The 23,621-nt window shown below is 39.9% G+C and overlaps 2 protein-coding genes across 5 annotated transcripts in view; one reads left to right on the forward strand and one right to left on the reverse strand.

The window, feature by feature from the left end:
* Window positions 1–10,181: 10,181 nt before the first annotated feature.
* On the forward strand, window positions 10,182–11,815 carry LOC111583961 (nuclear receptor subfamily 0 group B member 1-like). Its single transcript, XM_023293211.3, has 2 exons — window positions 10,182–11,019; window positions 11,268–11,815. The coding sequence occupies exons 1-2, from the start codon at window positions 10,377–10,379 to the stop codon at window positions 11,507–11,509; spliced, it is 885 nt and encodes a 294-aa protein (XP_023148979.1). The 5' UTR covers window positions 10,182–10,376; the 3' UTR covers window positions 11,510–11,815.
* A 2,403-nt stretch (window positions 11,816–14,218) lies between these two features.
* Window positions 14,219–23,621, reverse strand: part of il1rapl1a (interleukin 1 receptor accessory protein-like 1a) — a 174,460-nt gene continuing 165,057 nt past the window's right edge. Inside the window, exons 9-12 of one of the 4 annotated variants that reach the window (XM_055015566.1) lie at window positions 22,918–23,061; window positions 19,493–19,663; window positions 18,441–18,485; window positions 14,219–17,995 (exon numbers count right to left, since the gene is read on the reverse strand). In XM_055015566.1, coding sequence (XP_054871541.1) covers window positions 17,274–17,995; window positions 18,441–18,485; window positions 19,493–19,663; window positions 22,918–23,061 — 1,082 coding nt within the window. In that variant the 3' untranslated portion in view covers window positions 14,219–17,273. Of the gene's footprint in view, window positions 17,996–18,440; window positions 18,486–19,492; window positions 19,664–22,917; window positions 23,065–23,621 lie in introns of all 4 variants that reach the window. The other 3 variants (XM_055015565.1, XM_055015568.1, XM_055015567.1) reach the window with 3 other exon arrangements.

Consider the following 23,621-nt stretch of genomic DNA (forward strand, 5'->3'; position numbering starts at 1 on the left):
CCAACCAGAAATAACACAACACAAACATACCATGCAGCAGAGCTCAGCTGCACAATGAGGAAACTACACAAAGGTGAACCGAGGAGATCTCAGTAACCTGTCAATGGAAGTATGAAGTACAAGGGTCAATATATAATTGTGGGACTTTTTGTAACATAGTTGACATTTTTTCTGTTTTCAGGTCTAAAATCAACATGGCCGCCTATACCCAAACACCACATGGCATTTTAGAGAAAAATTCTTCTAAATATTATATATAGAACTGAGTAAAATTGAAATGCTAAGTTATTTCTAAAGATATTGCAGTAAACCTGTAGACTACTTTATACTAAATAACTCAGAAAGCTTATTATTGTTATTTTCCAGATTAAGTTTGATATATTGCCAAAAAGAAATATCTGTCATGATTATCTCAACTTAATAAAAGAACACAATCCAAGCTATTTCTGAATCAGCTTATTCTATTATTGTTTAGCTCATTAGAAGGTGGTTGGTATTAAATTCAAACGGTTATTTAGTTGACATTTTAGTGATACCAGTCATTTTTTTTATTAATAAGTGATTGTTTCCATAATAAATAATGATGGAATTTGTAAAGACATGAGCACAATGAATATAAAAACATTATTTTTTTTTTACTTTTAATAAAAATGTATGCAAGATATATCCCATGGACTTCAAAGTCCCTCAATTATATATTAACCCACAATCGTAAATCCCATCTCCAACAAAGTGTTTGATACTATTTTGCAAACTATAAAGTTTTCTGTATCGTTTTTTTGCAACATAAATCAATTAAAAAAATAAAGCTGCAACACCTGATTTATGTCCATGTGACCAATAGTCAAAATGCTGCACAGTATGAATTTGAAAATATATTTGACAACCTAAGACATACAGCCTTAACATGCAGGTTATTTCTATTGGCAGCTGTTTGCCAAGAGGTCTGGCCCAACTCAAGACTCCCATGTTTGGCTGGAAGGTGGCCTGAGGCTGCAGTTTGCAGGGCATCATGCCCCAGATGTCACTGTGTCTCATCACTCCTTCTATTCAACCTCAGACCTCAGTTAGAGACTTAACCTTTATACCAAGCAGAAAGCTGTTATACAGGCTGGTCTTCCTCTTCACAGTTTCAACACATATATAAAATTTGTAGTTACTGGCTGCACAAATGGCTAAACTGAAAATATACGAACAATATTTATACCTTTCATAACATACTTTTCTTGTACATCAATTTTTTGTCATTACAATTCCAAAAACTCTTTCATCAAACACTGCCATCTGAGGCACAGATTAACAGCAGAAAAATAAGAAGTTGATTTATGTTTTTTCTAATCTCAGTAAAAGAATGGATTATCCGTTTTCTTTGAGCCTTAAACTAAATTATTTAAAGACCTTCTCAAGTGAAAATCAAGTTTTCTTTTTTTTGCCTTGTTACAGTAAGATATTATATTTTTTATATGCCTGAACCTTATGAATGAAATAAGCAGTCAGCACCATGACTGAAAATGTCCACCTTGAAACTGCAGCGTAACATCTGATGTTTCAGGAGTAACAAACAAAAGGAACTGATCCTTTCTACATGCAGTGACAATTATGACATTATTCTTCTGGAGGATCAGTTTCTGGTTCCTACAAGTATGACTGAATTGCTCTAATAAGGAAATTTCCCATTATGTATTATAGAGTAGTTTTACAGTGAGTCATAGATCAGCTGCTGTTAGTGGTGAGATGTGCTTTCAGAGAGATGGAGAGACTTCATAGATCTGCACATTTTAACGGATGCGATGGAGCATGAAGACTTGTTTCAACAAGCATGAAGCCAATACAGTTTAAGATTCCTCTGTACTCTTAAATTTTTTCATGAGGTCAAAACACAAAATACATTTTTCCTTTTGAATGTTCTTGGGGATTTTGATGAATATATATTTAAGGCAATAAAAAAAATAGTAAGTTCTTTTTGTAAAGGATTAGAAAAGTAATATATATACTGCACTTTACCAAGTTACCAATCTGTAACACAAACCCAGTCTCAGCAGAATGAATACCTGATGCACAGCTCTAAAACCACGACAAATAAATAAATAGTCACAATACAGCATGTTTTGAATTGCAGTAAGTTAGACTACATCCCATTATGCCGTAATAGCAAAATCATTTGTGCCTGGCCTGAAAGCTGGAATATCTGCTGCTTTGTTTGTTGTAATCAGGATGACCTTGTGTTTCTGCACCAACCTTGAACACTGTTACAAGAGGAGAGTCAAACAGACTACAAACCATCCTATCACAAGCCTATGTTTCGTGTCTGTGTGTGCTGTTTACCCACATTCAGTGAGAGGTTCACAGCTGAGGTAAACAATGAGGAAAGTTGTGTTTGTTCAAAGAGAGGCTCTGTGTATCATCAAGCTCTTTTTTATTAACTGGTGGAGTTACTACACACGACTAAATGTATAACTGTAAAGCTCAGAGACAGGCGTAACTATAGCAGTAACTTCTAGGAGATACGGTGGCTCCATGTGCAAAGTCCTTCCCATGACTGCTCAAGTTAAATCTGTGCATCACCTGGAGTCAATTTTTTAGTAGCATGAAATCATAAATTTGTCTCAGAGGCTTTAAAAGGCTGTTTATATGAGATAAGATCTAGTCTGATGGTTCTGTTTTAGCTCATACAGCTGTCTACGCTGATTGTTTTACACTTTATTATCACTTTCCATGCAAAAAAGTGACCTAAACAATCTTTTAGGATCATTTTTGCACTTTTAAAACATATAACATAAGCTGTGGCAACAAACTTCCCACTTGTAGATCTGTAACTGCACAAGCAATAAAACAAAACAACCAACAAACCCATCCTGTACTAAATCAGCTCAAATTTAAAAAATGCTAAATCTATACACGTATGAAGGTAAAAAATGTGTCCCAATACATATCTTTATATTCCAAATCAGATAAAACAGTTTTAACTGATCAAAAATATTACAAAATAAACAGACACATGAACATACACAGAGACACACACTGGACTGAGCTGGATAACTGACCTGAAGAATCTTTTAAGATCATTTTTTGTGCCTTTAAAAAGTACTAAAAAAGTACTGTGTAAGATGGCAGACATCCTACATGTGGATCTATAACTGCACAAGCCGTGAAATAAAATGTAAAAAAGAAAAAAGTCTATAATAAATCTGCTCAAATTTCAAAATTCACAAAGGAAAAATAAACTAAATCAGATCAAATGGCGTTCACTGATCGAAAATATTACAAAACAAATACACACAACAAAAACAATATCATACTGGACTGAGTTGGATAAAAGACCCAAAAATATTAGGAGCAACTTACAGCATCAGGACAAACTGCTAGTAATTAGAAACTATACATTGTTTTCACCTTTTTCCCTTTTTAAGGATATTTGTCTTAGAAGGAACCGGTAAGCTGGAACTGAAGAAACACTTTTGGTCTTTTCCTGGAATTTATAACATTATAAAAATACAGAAAGACACAATTCTGAGTCATTTTGTGATTCCTAAACTTTGAGAAATCCAGATACGATGACTAAAACTGGAGTCAACATTTTATCTTAAAGTAGCCGCCATAGATTTCCAACATGACCTCCCTTTCCTCCGTTTCCTCCGTTTGACCTGTGATTCAGTGTCGGCAGGTGAAATATGGAGGAGCAGCGGAGCAACAAGGCAGCCTTCACATTAGTGATAAGAGTAAGAGTTATGTCTCACGATTTGTTATGGTTTGAATGGTCGTGTTGTTGTGAAGACCACCTAAACCGTGAACCAGGTGTTGACCACGGTGACCAAGCCAAGACATTGAAGGGTTGGGACCAAATCAGCACCAAAGTTGCAATTTAATGTTTTGGTTCCTAAAGAAGTGAAATGACCTGGAAGTTTCTTATGAGTTGGCTGACTTCTCAAAATGATGAAGAAGAGGAGCTTCACTGCTGCCTGTCTCATCCCCTTTAGCATGAGATACACTGGTGCGTCCTTTACGAAAGGAAAGAAGATAATTCTGTTCCACAGTTCTTTAAGGTGGAAACATTCAAATCGATGCAAATCATCTGTTGCATGATTACGTAACTGGAACAGAAAATGGCCAAAAATATCCACAATCAATGGTCTGCATATACAATGGTGGAAAAAACACCCCATACATTTGTGAAATATTGCATTAAGAATCCCTCTTAGGTCTTCAAGTGCAATTTCTTTTAGTACAATCACAACCATAATACTAAACAAATCCTAAAAAATCCCTAAAAACTGAAAATTGATTTGCTCCATGAAAATAAGCAATTTTAAGCATTGAGTCATTTTGGTAGAATTTAGTTTTGTTAATTACAAAAATATCATTTGTATTTGTTTGTTTCTGTCTAATGCAGCCACACCTTTTGAAACACACAAAAAAGATTTTTCCACAAATATTTCATGATAATATCTGAGATTGTGTAAAATTTCAAGGGTGTCTGAAAACTTTTTCCACCACTGTATGTATTTTTTGGTAATTTGTTGTTTTTTTTCACAATGTTTGGCTATAAAATTACACAGTTTAACTGCATTCCAACAGCAAAAATGTCATAATTTTACAGATTTGCTGTTATTTTCACAGTTTCTATAGTTTTATGTCGCCTAACTGGGGTTAGATTCTCTTAGCAAAGCTTTTCATATGTTCTCATGAATTCTCTTTCACATCTTTCCTTGACCCTGTTTTCCATTAAGGTCAAGGAAGCATGTTGAGGAAACCATAAGAGGTGACCTTTTACATCTATTCGGCTCCATTCAAGAGCAAGGCAGGGTGACAAGGACTCTCAGGCTCTCTTCAATTCAGAGGTGAAGATATCTCTGGAGCTGTGGTTTAAAACCTGACTGCTAATGTACTGGAGAATGTAATCCTGCTTTGTCTTTTCATCTGGTTGCTTTGCAGATAAACTCTGCAGTTTTGGTTGTTAAATTTTATTGCAGAAGATTTGTTGGACGTCTCCTCCCAGACAGCCTCAGCTTCTCCTACTGCCTCCTGCATTTAACCTTCATTCAGTGGCTGTGATGAGTAACAGGGAGGAGCTGACATCTGGTAACAGTAGCATCAATTCTTACATAGAAATGAGTCAATTTAGTGCTTGCACTTTAAGCAGGACATTTATTATCTCATCACAATAATGAAGAGACGTCATGATTTTGATGTCATCGTACCAGCTGGGTGGTCAGAGAAAAGACAAAACTCAATAAAAACACGATCGATTCCAAGACCTTCAAAAACTGGTCTCGAGACCAACGACAGAACTCCTGAATGGTTCACTTAGCCTGAACTGAATTACTCGAATTTATTTCAATCTTGACCTCATGTTTGCACATCCAGCCCCTGTATTAATCTTTGGGGGGGTTTTTTGTGTTTTTGTGTGTTTTTTTTTTAAACATTTTCTTTCTCATTTCTGTCTTTTGTTTTTTTGGGCTTCTTTGCTGCATCTGTCCACATTCGTTTTTGTGTTGTTTATACAATTGCATTGTTACTTCTTTTTTTATTTTTCAGCTCCAGAAAACAAGACAGAGTAAAAAAAAAAAGTACATTTTACCTCTCATTTATCCAGCACATCTAAAGCCAATGCGTCTTCTTTCGTCCTTCTGACACACACACACACACACACCACACACACACACACACACACACACACACACACACACACACACACACACACACACACACACACACACACACACACACGCGCGCGCGCACACACGCACAGACATGCACACACACGCGCACACATACACTTTCACTTTGCTGTAAGTTGGTGACATGAGTCCTTGGAAAGTGCAGTATTCAATTTGTAACTATTATGGAGACAAGGACACAGTCCTTTATGTGAGCAGCCACAGAGAGAAAATGGAGGCAGTCACTATAGCAACCGCCAGAAGAGTGCCCAACAAATCAACAAACAATGCAGTACAAGACTTTTCCAGGGGAGCCATTTAATGCAAAGCCTTGAATCACACAAAGTTGTCCTCTTAAGTTTCTGAGACCTGTCTTGGACTGTCTGTGGGTGTCTAAGCCCCAAGTGTTTGGTAAAATCCTTGTGTTTTTCTCCGCACTTGTGTTTCAAGGCCGCCTCGACTGAATGTGCCAAAGAGCTGTCTTCATGGGTCATGGCAACCTCAGAATTTCATTTGTGTTATCAGCCTTCAGGAAATGCTTACCGCTGCAAAAGCATGTAACAATACTTAGTTATTAAAAAAAAAAAAAAAAACAACATTTTGTATATTTTCTAGAAGAATCTGTACATACTGGAAAGATCTAAATTATGTGGATTTAATGGATGTTTTTCTCTTTTAAAAAATGTAAATTCTAGAAAAGCTTTGATGAAACTCCATCAAAAAATCGAGAAAATCTAAAGCGCTGGAGTCTGTAATGAATCACTTTTTGTCCTTCCTTCCTGCTTTAATTCCCGCTCTTGTCGCTCTCACTTTCCCATGCTCCCTGTCTGAGTAAATATCTTCTTTTGGGTCTGACCTTGCTCTAAATTTCACCACTAGACACGAAAACTGCAGCACAGCTGATGCTGTCTGACTCGGACTGTCTGGATGTCACAGCAATTAGTTTTAAGAAGTGCAGATAAGAGGCAGACGGGTGTGTGTTTGTGTGTGCACAGACACACGAACCACTGATTTGTTTTTACACTTTGTTTTCCTGTACTTCCTGATCATTGGGGATTGTGTGTGTGGTGATATTTCAGAGAAGAGAGCAGTTTTCTTTGCTGAAGCCTGAAATTACACTAGTTACAGGTATAGCTTGAGTGAAATACTGTTTACCAGCTGTAGACAAACACCACCTTTAACAGAGCGCTGAGCTTTCTGAGAAGTGTGTTCGTATCCTGAGAGTTATGCGGTGCGGCTGTGAGAGGGCCTCATCATGCTGAGCCAGTTTAAAACTAGGCTCAGGACCAGCAGGCAGCCGGCCAGAGAAAGAGTCTGCTGCATATCACTGAAAATGAAATTTACTAACTTGACATGTTGACATGGAAAAATCTGAACATTTCAGAAAACTGTTATCAACCACTCAGCATCCAGTGTTACCCTTTAGTTTGCCCTTAAAGTTCAAGCCTGAAGATTTTCATAAAATTAGACTCATTTTTTAACACTTTTTCTCTATTTCATGCACAACTATGAGAGAAAATTACATCCCTGTGATGACCCATCAACGCAGAACCTATCTGACACTTCCATGTTAATACTGTGTGAAATATGATAAATAACCAGAACTTCATGTCTTTACAACTAATCAGCAAATAAATAAATAAATAAATAAATAAATAAAAATAAATAAATAAATAAAAGAAAAAGTCTTTGAAGAAGAAATAGAGCTGTAAAATCTATTAAAGCAGGGATGTGAAACTCATTTTAGTTCAGGGGCCACATTCAGCCCAATTTGATCTGAAGTGGGCCAGACCAGTAAAACCACAGCATAATAACCTATAAATAATCACAACTTCTAATGTTTTGTTTGTTTTAGGGCAAAAAAGTGCATTCTGAAAATGTTCTTTTTACAAAGCATCATGAAAAACCTGAAATTTCTTAAGAAAAATAAATTTAGTCAGACAAAAAAAAGACAAAAAACAAGACAAAATATTACAAAAATGAGACAAAATGACAAAAAAATGAGACAACACTAATCGAAAGAAAAAATTTGACAAAAAAGTTACAAAGTGACAAAAAGAACAAAAACAAGGCAAAAAAATGACAAAAGCGAGAAACAGAATGACAACAAATAGGCAAACAACACAAGTGAGACATAAAGGAAACACAAAATGACAAAAACATGAGACAAATGACAAAATCTGACAAAAAAGACAAAATACAACAAAAATAAGACAAAATATTACAAAATGAGACACGAAACGACATAAAATGAGACAAACAACACTAAACAAAACAAAAAATTAGACAAAAAAAGTTACAAAGCGACCAAAAATGACAAAAAGGAACAAAATGCAAAAAATAGACAGTGACAAAATGAGACAAATATAAACATAAAAAAGTTTTACTTTTAAAACTACAGATGTACCAATAAATAGTAGCAAATATTCATTATTTATTACTGATTATCCTGTCAAGAACAGAAAATATGTCAGTTGTTTGTAACTGTAGAGTCACCATTACAAAACAGAAAATTTTGAGTTTCTTTAAATTTTTTAAGCTGCAGAGTTTTTTTTGAAAAAATTACTATTTCTGTTTTTTCACTATGAATTCACTATTAAAAATCGATTATTTCATAAATTTTTATTTCATTTATTTATATTTTATTGTGCTTTTGGGATTTTTACCATTGAAGCACTATTAACATACTGACACTATGTTAGTTTTTAATTACTGTGCACAATGGTAGTTAAAAGAACATTTCTGTTTTGGTAAGTCTTGGTAATGAGCTACTAGTTAATTTTTTTTCTCATTTTTGCTATTTTATGTATTAATTTCTTAGAGTGTATGTACCGTTTATTCAGCGTGACGTTCCAGTTTATGGCCTCTGATTTTAGCTAAATATTCTTCATTTCATCTACATCCCTTCATGCTGGTCAAGGCTGACACATCTGGTATCTTTTTACACCTTCTGATCTCATTGAAAATGAGGCACTGCAGGTTCAAACAGTATTTGGCTACACATCTTGAGATGGGGGTCAGTGGGGTTGAAGATATCAAAGAAATATTTAAGATAAATTCTATTTATTCTGTGAGAAGGAATGACGGCTGAGTGGAGAGCTACTTAAGTACATCTTGTATAAATCTGATAAATGAACAAAAGGAGAAAAGGAGGATCCTGGAGGAAGACAAAGGGTGAGCGGCAGGGCGCTGTAGCTGTCTTTTCAACTCTGTGCTTTTGCAACAAGACATAATGTAATCTCTCCTTGAGACGGAAGGATTTTTATAACCTGCGCTGGCTGGGCCTTGAGCAGGAGAAGAGACAGGCTGAGTGAAGGCTGTTTATCCCGTGCTGTCCTTGATATAAACATGTGAAAAATCTCTCTGTTTTTTTTTCTTCTCTTAGCTAAATCAATACAAAGACATTCGGCCTCTGAACAATGTTGTAGCACTACAGAAAAAGTTTTTCATCCTGCCTCTATTTATGACGGCGTCCTTCAAAGCAACAGAGCAAGGGACACTGAGGTCCTGCTTACTGCTATTCCATGAATGCAGCCATGCATTCAGTGTCATCCTTTCTCCACACCAAAGACAACCTTCTATGAAGACCCTCGGTTTTTGACCATGTGGGGGGATCTGTTGAACCTCTGCCCAGGATTAGTTAGACAGGACCAAACTTTTTCCTCTTTCTGCTTGGTTCCTGCCTGGTTTAACTCCTCTGTAATCACTTCTGATTCCCCCTCAGCCCTCCTCCTTCCTCTCTCAGGTAGCAGCCAACCCTAACCTGTGATCCCTCTTAGGAGCAATTAAGATAAACCCCTAATTCATCTGCTTTATCCCAACCTGTCCTTCCTCTCTGTCTCTCATTCACTGACCTCCACTCTCCCCCATCTCTTCCTCCCCATTTGCACCCCCCCCCCCACCCCTCCTCCACCATCCTCCTTCAGTGACAGAGGCAAGGAGAGCACTGAGTCATGACATCATAATTCACCGGGCTCCCAGTTTTCACGGTTAAATCAATATCAGTGTGTCCGAGTCAAGGTTGGACTCCGGCCTTCACGGCTCAGTGCTTCCTGCTTCTTTCTCATAGAAAATCATATAAATTGTCCCTAAAATAATTAAGCCTTCAGATCCATCTCTGGCCTGTATTTTTTCCCCGCTCTTTCCTGTCTGATAAACAGCACTGCCACAGAGTCAAGCTGCTGCTGCTGCTGCTGAGGACAGAGCGGATTCCCTGTCCGTCTCTTCACCTTACTCTCACAATTAAGCTAATAACAGTTTTATTAAAAAAGGCCAGTTTGATGTATCAGACTGAGATGCTGCTGCCACATAGTTTACTTTCCTAAACTTTCACAGCAGAGCAAAGGAAGTGAAGGCTGCTATTGTCCAATTTGTTTGAATATTTAGATTGTTGCAGAATATTAGAGCTGTGGAAGGTGTGTGTGTGTGTGTGTGTTTGTGTGTGTGTTTGTGTGTGTGTGTGGGAGAGAGACAGAGAGAGAGAGGAAGGGAGGAAGGTAGAGAAAGAGGAGGCGCCTGAGTCTGGGGAGGCGGAATAAGCAGAGTCTGAACAGGCTGAGAGCGCAGGGACAGACGGGAGCTAATATAAACGTGCTGCCCTTCACTCGGGGGCTATCAGGGGCTATCAGGGGCTAAGAAAACAGCGCTACCTCTGTCACTGACCTCCGGCGCTTCAAAGAGACGCGCTGAGCTCCGGCCCATGTAGAGCGGCCAGCGGTCATGGCCACGCTGGAGGGCTGCCGCTGCCGGGGTGCCAGCGGCAGAAACAACAGCAGCATCCTCTACAGCATTCTAAAGAGCGACAGCCTTGTGACCGCCGAGGAGCAACAACAACATCACCAACATCCCCATCAACAACAAACACTGCAACACTTGTTCCAGAAGACGCCCTCCTCCGCCCCAGCCTCCCTGCAGGAGCTCCGGCAGCAGGCGGCTTGTTCCTGCGGCTCGACGCGCCGCCGCGGAGTCCTGCGCTCCCCGCAGGTGACGTGCAAAGCGGCGTCCGCGGTGCTGGTGAAGACGCTGCGCTTCGTGAAGAACGTCCCCTGCTTTCGAGAGCTGCCCGAGGACGACCAGCTGATCCTGATCCGGAGCGGCTGGGCGCCTCTGCTCGTGCTGGGACTCGCGCAGGACCGAGTGGACTTTGAGACCACGGAGACGGTGGAGCCCAGCATGCTGCAGCGTATCCTCACGGGGCTGCCGGACAGACAGGGCGAGTTGTTGGCCGGACAGAGCAGGGGGGCGGCCGGGGTCTCTGTGGTGGAGATCGAAGCTATCAGAGCCTTTCTGAAGAAGTGCTGGAGTGTAGATATCAGTACGAAGGAGTACGCGTACCTGAAGGGAGCAGTGCTGTTTAACCCAGGTGGGTCTTTATACCTGTGCGTAAAAGTTATGATGTTTGTGGCACATAGCTGAGTTATGATTGCATCCACTGGCTTATTGCTACGTTTTTGCAGGTTTTTATATGAGAAGTTTGACTTATTTGGAGAACTGGCACATTTTACGCACAAACATGCACCAAATAACCCGTGCGCCTTTGCAGTGTTTGTGTTGAAACCATTCTAAACTTTTCTCTACTTTCATCTCCCTTGCTTCTCTCTCTCCACCCAGATCTGGAGGGTCTGCGCTGTCTGCACTACATCCAGTCGCTGCGTCGGGAGGCGCACCAGGCTCTTAACGAGCACATCCGGCTGATCCACCGTGAGGACACGTCGCGGTTCGCCAAACTGCTCATAGCTCTGTCCATGCTGAGGGCCATCAGCCCCCCGGTGGTCGCCCAGCTCTTCTTCAGACCCGTCATAGGCACCGTCAACATCGAGGAGGTGCTCATGGAGATGTTCTACGGGAAGTAGGTCACAGGTCCACGGCGGGGAGAGATGAATTCAGCAGCTTCAGCTGTCAGATGGACTTTAAAATGCTCCAATAAGTTGGTATTGGGTAGAATGAGGAGGATATTTGGGACTGAAGAATCTTTAAGGACTGTGAAATGATCAACTTTAAGCCAGAGTGTGTGTGAATGCATGTGAGAATGACAAAGAGAGTGTGTTGAGGGAAAGAAGTGTTATAATAGAGGAAAAATACAAAGCAGCTGCTGGAATTCATAACTTATTTGTTTTTATATAAACTATTTTTCTATAATAATAAAAAAATACAACTGATTAAGTGTGTGTTTGTGATATCTGCACTGTCACCAGTGACACACTTTCCTGTGGAGTGAAATCAGTTCCAGACAGAATCTTATGCAGGAGATGATGTTCCTCAGTACACAGACAGTGATAACAGTGTACTTAAAAATCTGACGTATGTCTCCCAGGATAATCTGAGTCATGCTGACTGATGTTAGCTGCATTTGACGGAAGTTACTGATAAAGATTCGGGCAACAGTAGATCAAGACGAGCCCCAGAAGGCTACAGTTTGTTCACTCATGCCCGCTTTTCACTGCTCAGTGTAGCAGCTAAGTTGGAAAGTTTAACTGTCTAAATCCTGGTGAAATGCCAAGTTAGACCACCAGAGTGCAACAGCCCACCAGCAATCATGCAGCTCACATGCATCCTCTTTCTCATCCACCAGAACACACAGACGGGTGTGGAAATGGTTTGGTTAAAGTGCCTCAGGTAATGTTCTACCCATCCATCCGTCTCAGGCCATTACAGAGTGGGATTTTGTGGATGCATGTTAAAGGTATCTACTGTAAGAATTTAGACATCTAGCATCTAGAGACTGCACATAAAGACAAACAGGTAATGTCGACTTTATGCCCTCATCATAAACTACTACCTTCCATAAATTCTATAGAAATCTATGTAATGAAATGCTGATCAAAGACTGTTCACTTTGGAAAATGAGACTCTATGAATAATCAAACACACAAATCCCAACCTGAGCAGCTGTAGTACTTTATCCCTGTTCAAAGCATCTTGCCTGCTTTGTGTTATTTTGGCCCACAGCAGTAAAATAACCAAAATCAGAAGGTTAGTATTTCACATTATAGCCAAATAATGATAGAAGAAATGTCCACATCTGTTAGTTAATTAAAGGTGACAGTTCTCTGTCCTGCATTCAAAAATGTGCTCAAGTAGACAAGTGTTAGCATCAAAATATAATATAATCACATCAGAAGCAACATTAAACCATAGTATGTTAAATAATGTTTGGATTATAGTCATTATATTTCTGTCAGTACTGCAGCAGACAAATACTACTTGGTAGTTTGTGTATCTGGTCCTCAGGAAATTGTAGTCTTATTCTTATTGCATTTTCAATCTGAATCTTAGACTTAAATCTGAATAAGGCAGAAATATAAAGAAGAAGAAACTGGAAATATTCAAGCAGAGTACAAGCACTTGAAATTGGATTTAAGCGCAGCACTTGAGAAAATGTGCATAGTCTCGTCCTATAAAGGAGAGGAAGCGAGAATAAGATGGAAGGGAAGACACAGAGCCTGACATACATCTCCTCTGCTAGGAGAGAAATTAGAGAAGATTTTCTCTGTCAGAGAGCCACCAGACCATGAAATGACCTCTTGTTTCTGGGTAGACCTTAAAACTGGGAATATAGCCATCTCTGGCTGTGCAGCAGCATGACTGTGTGTCTCTAAGCTGCAGACAGAAAGGCAGAAAGTGCAGGTCGGGAGGAGGTTTATTATTTAAAAAGTCACAGAGCAGGAGGGGTTTTCAGCGAGCAGCAACCTTATTAAGCTGCTCTTTGATGTGGAGTGAAAAGAAGTGAGGAGAACAAAAGTTACGAGTCGCATTTCTGCACCTGATAGAAGTGTTTGACAGGACTGACTGAGCAAAGCTTGTTAGGGACCTCTCCATTATGAGCTCACACGTTTGGTAGCCCTTATTTGCTCGAGCGGCCGCTGGTGAAGGGAACAAAAACATACAGGAATGGAATAGTAGAAGCAAGTAAATTGAATTTCCAGTAATTTTGCAGGCTGGCTTCGTATCAAAACCCCCTCTGAAAAGATGTTTACGAGAGCAGCGGGGCTTTCAAGTGTGCCTCAAAGTAGCAGTGGCTTTGTCTCTGTGAATGTTTATTCCTGCTCAGTTCAGAATAACCACATGCCATGAAAATGGAACGACACTGGAAGGAGGGGAGGTGGTGCCAATAATAACCAGGGCCACTGAAAAACCTGTGATACTGATTGACATCCATGTGAGAGCATCACTGATAACTCTCACATACCTCCTGGTGGTGTGAGGAAGCACTGCAGGAAACAGCAAAGACACACAAGCACACGCACACACAGGCACACAAACACACACGCACGCACGCACGCACGCACGCACGCACACACACACACACACACACACACACATGCTGAGGACTTTGCTCAGTAGAAATTCTTGTCTATCTCTTCTGCACGTTTCTTCTCAATGGGGCCTATTTTCTCTCCAATTAAGTCCTTAATTGTTCTGGGTAATAAAGAGTCTATTAATCCTGTGTCTGCTAATAAAACTCCAGCTGTCTGGCTGGAGGCTGCCAACAGGCAACAGTCACCAGCGTTTCTTGTGGTTCACGACATGTGTGTGTTTGCATACAAAAACTGCAGTCAAAGTAAACTCCAGCGAGCGGTTGCGGCCCATTTATTATTTTATTTATTGGTACTGATATAACAGCGGTTTTCCTTGTGTTTGCATAGTCTGAAACCATCCCAGCCCTTTTTGTGCACCGCGACTCCAACCAAAAAAATGTCCACAGCCTTGTGTTTTATGGTGACAAACTCTGTCTTTAACTCAATTCCTCATTCCTCTGCGTTTAACTTAGCCTCATCCTGTCTTTTTTGCTTTTTTTTTTTTTTTTTTACTCTGCCCCAGTTTCTGTTTTTCTCTGTGTTTTTCTCTGTTTTCTCCTGGGGTTGGCAGACATCAGTAAGTCTGCTTTCTGTTTCTGTGTTTACCAGTGTTCAATCACAAACACGCGTTGTAGGTAGTGTTTATTCCCAGGAGATGGCACTGTTTGGCAGCATCTCACCCACCGGTGTGTTTGTGTTGCCGAGCAAAAGTCTGGCATCAAATGAAACTTCTTTGGCTTTAAGCCAAATGTTTCTTACATCAACATGTTCTTTTTTTCCTAATTTTTCTTTTAAAAAAAGGTTTATCTTCCCTTGGCTTTTCTGGGTCTATCTGAAAGGACAGATGGACAAGGAAACATGGGGGGAGAGCAGACAGGATGTTGCAACAAAATTCTCCAGCCAGTTTCAAACCAGGGGAATTACTGCTTACTTGGTAAATGTTTTACTCCACAAAGCCGTAAAAAAACGCATATATCAGTGCATTTTCGATCATGATCTCTGTCAATAGACTCTTTCCATGGCTGACACTTTGATTTGTCATAGCTTAAAAGCACATATGAGGCAAATTTAATTAACTCAGTTCCATCAAGTGTCCTAGTCAGACGTGACAGTGAGCCAGACTGCACAATACAAGGATCCTGGAACTGGCTCACATAAATGGAATGCAGCCTTATTTTTAATTCTATGAATTACACCTGTGCTTTTCCTGCTGTGACAAGCCAAAACATCTGCTATGAAAACTGCTGGCCTTTCTCCCTCGCACGATGCACTGATATTTTGCTGTAACTGAAGCTGTTTTCGTTGGAAGGGAGGAACATAAATAGTTCATATCTTAATACGAACTCCTTCTGATTCTACTTTTGGAACACAATGAGCTGTTTGCAAAGCACATTTCCTAAGCTTCTCTTGGAGGGCAGATGTAGAGAATAAAACTGCACACACACAGACACTGCTTTTCGATTTGTCTCCTAATACTATAGTATTTTGGTGCTGTTTACTACAAGAGCAGTTGGATGTCGGAGGCACAGTTTAGTTCTGGTTTGCTCAAACACATTTCAACAGGACTCGGAGATGATAATAGCTGTTCGATTTTCCCGTTTCAGATTTTTCAGGGGAATAACTGTTTCCACTTCACGTGTTTACACATAGTGGATCATCAAAGAAGTCATAGATAATGGTGATCGATGCTTAATCTGACTATCAGAGTGTGATCAGAAGTGTTATACAAACGGCTAAAGCTGGACACAAAAAGAAAACATCAAAAGGAAATCAATGTTTTTAATGTGCAGTGAGAAAGTAAGAGCAACTGATAATGATTGTGTTTCTATAAAGATAGACATTTCTTTCCAAGTGAAAATTGTGTTTATATATTTATATAAATATCTATATTATATATAGAATACATATCTATTTGCTATGCATACTCAAAAATCACACCTTCAAATATATTTAAAAAGTCTTTCAAAACACAAATGTATTCTTTTTCTTTCCTTAAACATGAACTATCCATATGAACCAAATGAATTATTAGGATAGGAATAATATTATGTTTTAAAAACCAAAACATTGAAAATGCTTTACTTTTGAATCTAGAACAGTAGAGGACATATTTTGTCATGTGGGATTCAAAAGCCACCTTAATCTCTTAACAAACCAGGAACCACACTGCAAGTGTACAAAACCGGCATAACACTTATACACAAATCCTCTTTCTATGGAAGATGAAATGCAAATAAGTATGACTTCTCAAGCAAACTCTTTTCTGTTATAAAAATAGAATTCTTTTTAAAATAATCTACAGATTTCTTTTTAAGGTGAGGCATTTCACTATCACTCTAAAACAGCAAGGCTGTTTGTTTCAATAGAAAATATGAAGCTTTAGAGAGAGATCTGCCAGTCTATCGGTCTGTCTGATTGGAGAGGACCAGCACTGCTCCCCAACCAGTCCTCCATCTCGGTCCCACAGGACGGTATATTTTTGCCAGCTCCTCCTTCTTTTTGCATATTCTATGATTTTTTAAAAGAGAGTTTCCTTTTAAACTAGATACACCTTTTACAGGTAAATAAAAACAAGTTTCAGCTCTTTCAAAGCTCCTGAAATGTCCAGGCAATTCCAAACGTTTGAAAAAAATGTTCTCTTAAACTACACAAAGATTCGAAAAAACAAACAAAAGAACACAACGGCGCAGGTACATGACATACTGGCTCTCCAAACAAGCGTGTTAAAATAAGAATAAAACCGAACTGAAAGGAGAAAACAATAAAAAATATACAACTCTGTATAACAAGTTAAAGCAAAGTCCTACAGTAGAGAAGGCAACAGACATGATTGAATGAAACAAACAAAAGAACAAAACAGGAAAACACTGATGCTACAAATAAATTGAAATATATGTACAGACCCTGTTTTCCTTTTGTTTGTTATGTATGCACAATTTTTGTGTGTATGTGTATGCATGTGTGTGCACAATTGCCATAGTGTTTCTTTAACGTGGAGTTCTCGCGAGTCTTTTTTCTCGCTAATCAACGAAACAGTGTTTTCATTATATCCCCTGTAGTTCCTCATAGAAAACAGCCTCTGGACAAGAGGTGCAGTCCACTTGAAAAACAAGGGAAACCGTGTCCAAAAACCTGCTGTGTCTCCGTTATTTGCTGTCAGTTAACAATGACTGGAGCCAAATGGATCCAAAACACTTTTATTTATTTATTTTTGTCATAATCATGACCTCTACATGTGTTCCTAAGAACTACCAGACTGAGCCTAAGCGTGTCTGACCCTGACTGATCTTCCTAAAGCTGAGGCTTAGTCGGCTCATCATTACCAGATGACGCTGGAGATGCTGGTTTCTCTGGGCAGCAGAGGCAGCATGGCGTTGTTGGCGTGTGCCTCCTCCAGGCTGTGTTCTCGGCTCTTTCCGGGAGGCCTCTGTCCGTTCAGCAGTGTCAGTGGGATGTTGCAGTAGGTGTGCTGGTTCCCCAGAGAGGAGAGGGGTGGCAGGGTCCCTCCCGGGGGTATGTCATACTCGTAGCTGCGGTAGTAGTGTTTCTGCCTCATGGTGGTGTGGTAGGTGTTGTGGAATGTCGAGCGCAGCTCCGGGTGGGCGGTGGCCATGGCGGTGGAGGTGGCCGCTGCCATGGAGATGGCGGAGACGGTCTGCAGCTCTCCGAACGGGCCCTGCTCGCTGACGTCCAGCGCCGGCTCATGTGTGAGCATGGGCTCCGTGCGCCTGAACGGCATCTCGTACTGCAGCTGCTTCCAGAACTTGGAGCTGAGCTTGTTGCTTTTGGGCCCGCGCCATTTGATGACTGTGAGGGTTTTAATGGTGTGTTTAAGGGCCTCCACCTCCTGGTAGTTCATGATGCCGCGCAACTCGGCGCACTCGATCAGGATGACTTTGATCTCGCCGGTCACCAGCATGTTGCGCAGACGCGTCTCCAGCTCGAAGATGCTCCAGCCTCGTCGCACCACATAGTTGGGTGTCATGACTATAATGAGGCGCTTGCTCTGGTCCACGCAGCGAGCCACGTCCTCAATGTAGGCTGCAGGAAACGGGAGGGAAGGAAAGACAAGAAGAGGTGTTTATAAGATTGAGAATATCGTTTAATGGGGGCAGAACTCCAACACTTAATGATGGATGCAAAACACAAGACACAAAACACAAGACAATGACCGCAGGTGGGCGTCTTGCTCTCCACCTCATATAGCTGCTCTAGTAACATTCATGTAAGCCTGTAGCTTTAAATGTGTAGAAATACAGGAGCTGTATGTGTGTGGAGATACATATCTTACATAGAGCAGATCCACATGGCTCTGATTGGGCAGCAACCACTGATAAAGCTGCACAATCTGCAGGATTAGGCTGCGTCTAGCTACTGAACTGGGCCTGATGTTTCAGATCACACTGCAGCGCCACTCTAAGCATCTCTCTGAGGAGCAGGTAAATGAAAGCAGCTGATGCAAGAGGAAAAGACTGAGGGCGAGTACCTCCAAAGAGCCGAGTGTCATCCTGGTAATGCTCATTGGTGAGACCTAAACATAAACATTTTAACATTCAGGTCACAGGCAGAACAGACACAGAAACATGCTCAACACAGTCGTAAAAAGTGGCCGAGTCTCCTGCTCTCACTCGTTCTTTCTTTTATTATTTTTTTATTTCACATATGATTAATCGCACACCATGTTTCCCTGATTGGACATTCATCTACAATGATTTTGCTTGGCACTGATGCTGGCGGCAATTTTCTTTTGATTAAAGGATAGAGGCGGCTCAGTCAGCAGGCTCAGAGCCTTCACACATTTCCCACTGATGTTTAATTCTGTCTGGACCAACGAGGACGTGTTTGCGTTTTATCTGTTCCACATGAAGCCTACAGTACAAACACACAGCATCGCTACTAACTAGAGCACACTGTGCACTGCTGGTACAGACAGATTGCTAAGCAGAGTTAGTACGCATGAGAATATGTTCAGACAGAATTTTCATGGATTTATTAATGCATGGATGAAAAACCAGGGAGGATGATAAATTTGTTCAATATATCAGCTCCCTGTACGCACTGTATACGAATATTCCCACATCTAGTGCACAGTATGGAAACAGCCAGTGAGAAATGCTATGATCTTCTACTTTTATCCAGACCGGTTTGACAGGATAGAGTAAAAAAAATCTTGTTGACAGGATTGGAGTGAATATTGCATTTTCCCCCCTTTCCCTAATTTTGGAAATTTGAATTAATCATGTATTCACCACTTATGAGTGTGGAAATCTTCTGCTTGAATCTGTTTTTACAGCACAAAACATTAAAACACAAGACAGTGACAGCGAAAAACACTGAAGACAAACGACTCACAATAAACACTTCAAACTGTGACAAAGTGGAAGCAACATGCCAAATACTACAGCAACAACACACACACACATATACAAATATGTATATATGTATAGATATATATAAATATAAAGACAAACATATTTGCCGTCATACTTCCTTACAGCAGAGCACATACATGAACACACACACAGTCATGCTGCTTACTTCCTGTTGGGATGAGGTCTCGGTCTGGGATGAAGAGTTTGTAGCCGTAGTGTTTCTCCAGGACGTCGGGGAGGATCTCCAGGGCGAAGCGCTCCTCCTCCCTGGTCTCCTGACTCCACTGGTCGGGGTCCACTTTGGTGTAGGACAAATATGCATCGTAGTCTTTGTTCTCTGAAAAACAGAAAGAAAGAAACAGCAGAGAGTGGTTTATGGAAAATGTGGGTGCTGACATTCAGCTCACAGCATGAGTCTTCACAGGCCAGTCAAAAAGCTGGAAAACAGCTCATTCAATCTCAAATCGTCACATTTTTTTAGAAAGATTTCTGCTGAACCATTTCTGATTTGCCTGAAAATTTTATAGCTTGAAATATTGATATTTATGAAGATATTTTTGAAATTTTAGCTTGATATATCCAATAAGTTAAAAAAAAAAGCCTGTTGACCCAGTTTCACCATGCTTCTTCTGCACATTGAAATTTGACTGTGTTTGGCAACAATATCTCAGGAACTATTAAAAATAATAGCCTAAAATTGTCACTGTTATTCGTAATTATGCCATTGATTCAGGCTCTACAATAATGGTTAAGTAGATCAAACAGCTTCTGATCGTGGATGAGTGGAAATATGAAAAAGAAAACTGAATCCGTCACGAAAGGTCCCTTTTTTGTGCACACATTAACAAAATACTGATAAAATCGAAGTCAACTAGTGATATTTTTTAAACTATATGTAACGTATTGTCACTATAATACAAAACAAAACATATAAAATACTTTTTGATATAAAATAGTTAGTCACGGACTGAAGATTATTGAATAAACATTTCAGTTCAAACCCACGAGCATCACAGGACTCAACTTTCATAACAAAGTTTTAATTGTCCAAATGTCTCTCATCGCAAAATGACACGTTCCAAATTTGGGGCTCAAAATCTCATTTACATTTTATACGGCTGTTGATTCTGATGATCGATAATGACATAAACAGCAGTAAAGCTTACATTCATTCAGGATAAAGTGCATATATTTCACTGCATCAGTCCACTCTTCCTGTTCTGTACTCCCTGTGTCGTCTGCAGAAGACTGATATAACAGCCTGCACTCCTCTGGGAGGACATTTTCCACAGAGTTTTAGAACCTGGCTGCTGGGATTTACTCTCTTTCAGCCACTAGAGCAGAAGAAGTTGGCCACTGATGTTCACAGATCAGGTCTGGATTGCAGTTTCTGAGCCCCTGGCTGTCTGTGTAGCCTGGACAAGTTCTTCCATACCAAACTCAGAAAAATATATATTTTACTAATTAATACTTCTTGAATCCATTGTATAAATACACTGACTTGCCATTTTAGGAGGTACACCCAATCCAATCCAATACGACAGCTTCACTGTAAATCCCACCTCTACTTTTTCTACATTTCCCGTTTTTGTTGATGCTGTCAAAATAGGGATAATTTTGGTGATGGTGTATTGAACTGTAATTCATTTAATAGAGTGTTCCTAACTTATGTATATTCATATTACTATAGACATAGATATTACATATCACATCACATCCATATTTCGCAGCAATATGAGGTAGATAGCATGGTCTAAAATAAAAACTTTATAAGAACACATAACAACAGTGGTTGTGTAAAACCTTTTTTTCTTTATCAGAGCAACAGTTTTACGCAAGAACCTTTCAAAAACCATCAACAGTTGGAAATCTCCTTTGTTTTACTGTCCCACAGTCAATTTTAAGAGAATTGAAGAAGCTTCTACACATAAAACCAAGCAGCTTGTTTAAGATGATAAAATCTTTGAACAAAATTAATATAAAAGTGGAAGGAGTGGAGTTAAGGTTTCATATATAGATTCTTGTATATATATATAATTTGGGGTCACTTAGAAATGTCCTTATTGTTTTTAAAGAAAAGCATTTTTTTCCAATGAAGATAACATTAAATGAATGATAAATCCAGTGTAGACATTGTTAATGTGGTAAATGACTATTGTAGCTGGAAACAGCTGATTTTTAATGGAATATCTCCATAGGGGTACAGAGGAACATTTCCAGCAACCATCACTCCTGTGTTCTAATGCTACATTGTGTTAGCTAATGCTGTTGAAAGGCTCATTGATGATTAGAAAACCCTTGTAGCAGTTATGTGTTGTTCCTAGTATATTTGTAGTTCCTAAAGTGGCCAGTTAATGTACAGTTCTTAGCATCCTTACATGACACAGTTGCAGTTAAAAAAAACAGACACATACTTAAAGTACACACAGGCGTTGTCATATACATTTGGTGTCATATACCTTTGGCCATGTAGAGTGTATAAGAAATAAATTGGTGGTAGATATAAAAATACCCAAATCAAGACTCAAGCAACACCCTCTTTCCCACCTCAAACTGATTTCCCAGAAGACAGTGGGAAGAACTGAAAAGGCAGAAAATAGAAAATAGCAAAAAAGAAAACAGTACTCGTGACATGTTCAGTAAGTCCTACTCATTATGCTCTGTAGAAACAGAATGTGGGCCAGCCAAAGAGGGAAGAGGGGCTGTTTCTAAAACTCATGCGCAGCTTTGAAACTCAGTGGAAAGGCCAGGGCTGTGCTCGATAGGATCCCAACATCAAACAAAGCTTTCAAATTAGCAACCAACCTTACAAATTAACCACTAGCAAAGTTGGGAAATCAAAAACAGCTTGTATCAGCGGTCCCCGACGGTATGACTTAATCATGTAGAAGTTTGAGTCAACAAAACCGTGTGTAATAGATAATTCATGCAACTGCAGAAACAATCCAGTGAGCTCAGTCTTTCTGCAATTTTTTGAAAGCGGAGTGAGTCAAAAAATACAAAGCACAAAGGGAAGATACTGGGACATAAACAGACAAATCCTTAACTGAAGCGAAAGTTAACTATGTTCTGAAGAGAAAACAGAAAGTTGCTCTCCAATTTCAGGCTACTATTTGCCGTGCAGGGAAAGCGCTTTCGAGCCGATCTGGTCCCTGTGTGCCGCTGTCTGGCCTTCAGCGGCAGAGGGTGGGTATCATTCCATGACAAGTTGAGACTGATCTCTTTTTAAATGGGCAACAAATTGAAAATCTGTCTCCGCTCTCCCCTATGTGGTCACGGCAGTAATGTACATACACAATCACATGCACCTCTACACCGGCGGCAGAGGGAGGAAATGGGCTGCTGTCATTGAGATAGAACTGGAGAAGACATCTGTATCTACCAGGGAGCCTGTTTTGGATGGAGGCTCTGATAGAACACACAAACAGACATAAACCTAAAGTGAACTGGGAAATAAACAGAACACATCTATGAAATCAAACCTGCAAAGGAACTGATGTAATAATTATGCTTGCTTGGCACTGACTTTTGGATAAGAAAGGTGGAGTTTAAAAAGCTACAGGACGCTTTTTTGTGATCCATTGTCTTTACCTCCATCCACGTCTTCGCTGCCGAAGTGCCTCCTATAGAACAGCATCAGCTCTATCTTGTAGCATTTGTAGAGGGAGATGAGGAAGATGAGTAGCAGCAGGATCGCTCCCAGCCCTCCTGCCAGTTCCACTGTGTACATGAGCTCTGCTGAGGACAACACACACAGACCAGAAAACAATCAGAACTGCTGAGACAATCGTGCTTCCAACTCCATTTACAGTTTTGTCTGTTCTGAATGAACCAAACAAGGAAGTCTGCTCCAGGTTGGACTTAAGGTTCTCTTCGTTGTTCACCATTTTCGTGTTAAACTCACACAATGAGGCATGTATAGGACATATTTGCATTTGCTCAAAAGCTCAAAGCAAAGCAGAATCAGTCTTAAAGAGGACATACAGTATTTTGCTCACTTCCGACTCTGTATTTTTATTCTGCGAATGCACTGGAGTGGCTTTGCATGAGCCACAGTTTAAAATAAAGCAAGTTATTTTTCTCATACTATTCATGAAGCTCCTCAGCTGAGCCTCCGAATGAACCAGACTATGTGGTGCATTCCAATACCCGTACTATATAGTATGCCAGATAAAGATTTAATGTGTCCTAATACAAAGTATGTTAGCTGCAGTACGCCAGAAATACCAGGACGTCCTACTATTTCTGGTTGCATTTTGCAGTATTTAAGCCAGCATGATTTTCTGGCCATTCTA

Source organism: Amphiprion ocellaris, chromosome 11 (assembly GCF_022539595.1).
Source record: "Amphiprion ocellaris isolate individual 3 ecotype Okinawa chromosome 11, ASM2253959v1, whole genome shotgun sequence".
Classification (NCBI taxonomy): domain Eukaryota; kingdom Metazoa; phylum Chordata; class Actinopteri; family Pomacentridae; genus Amphiprion; species Amphiprion ocellaris.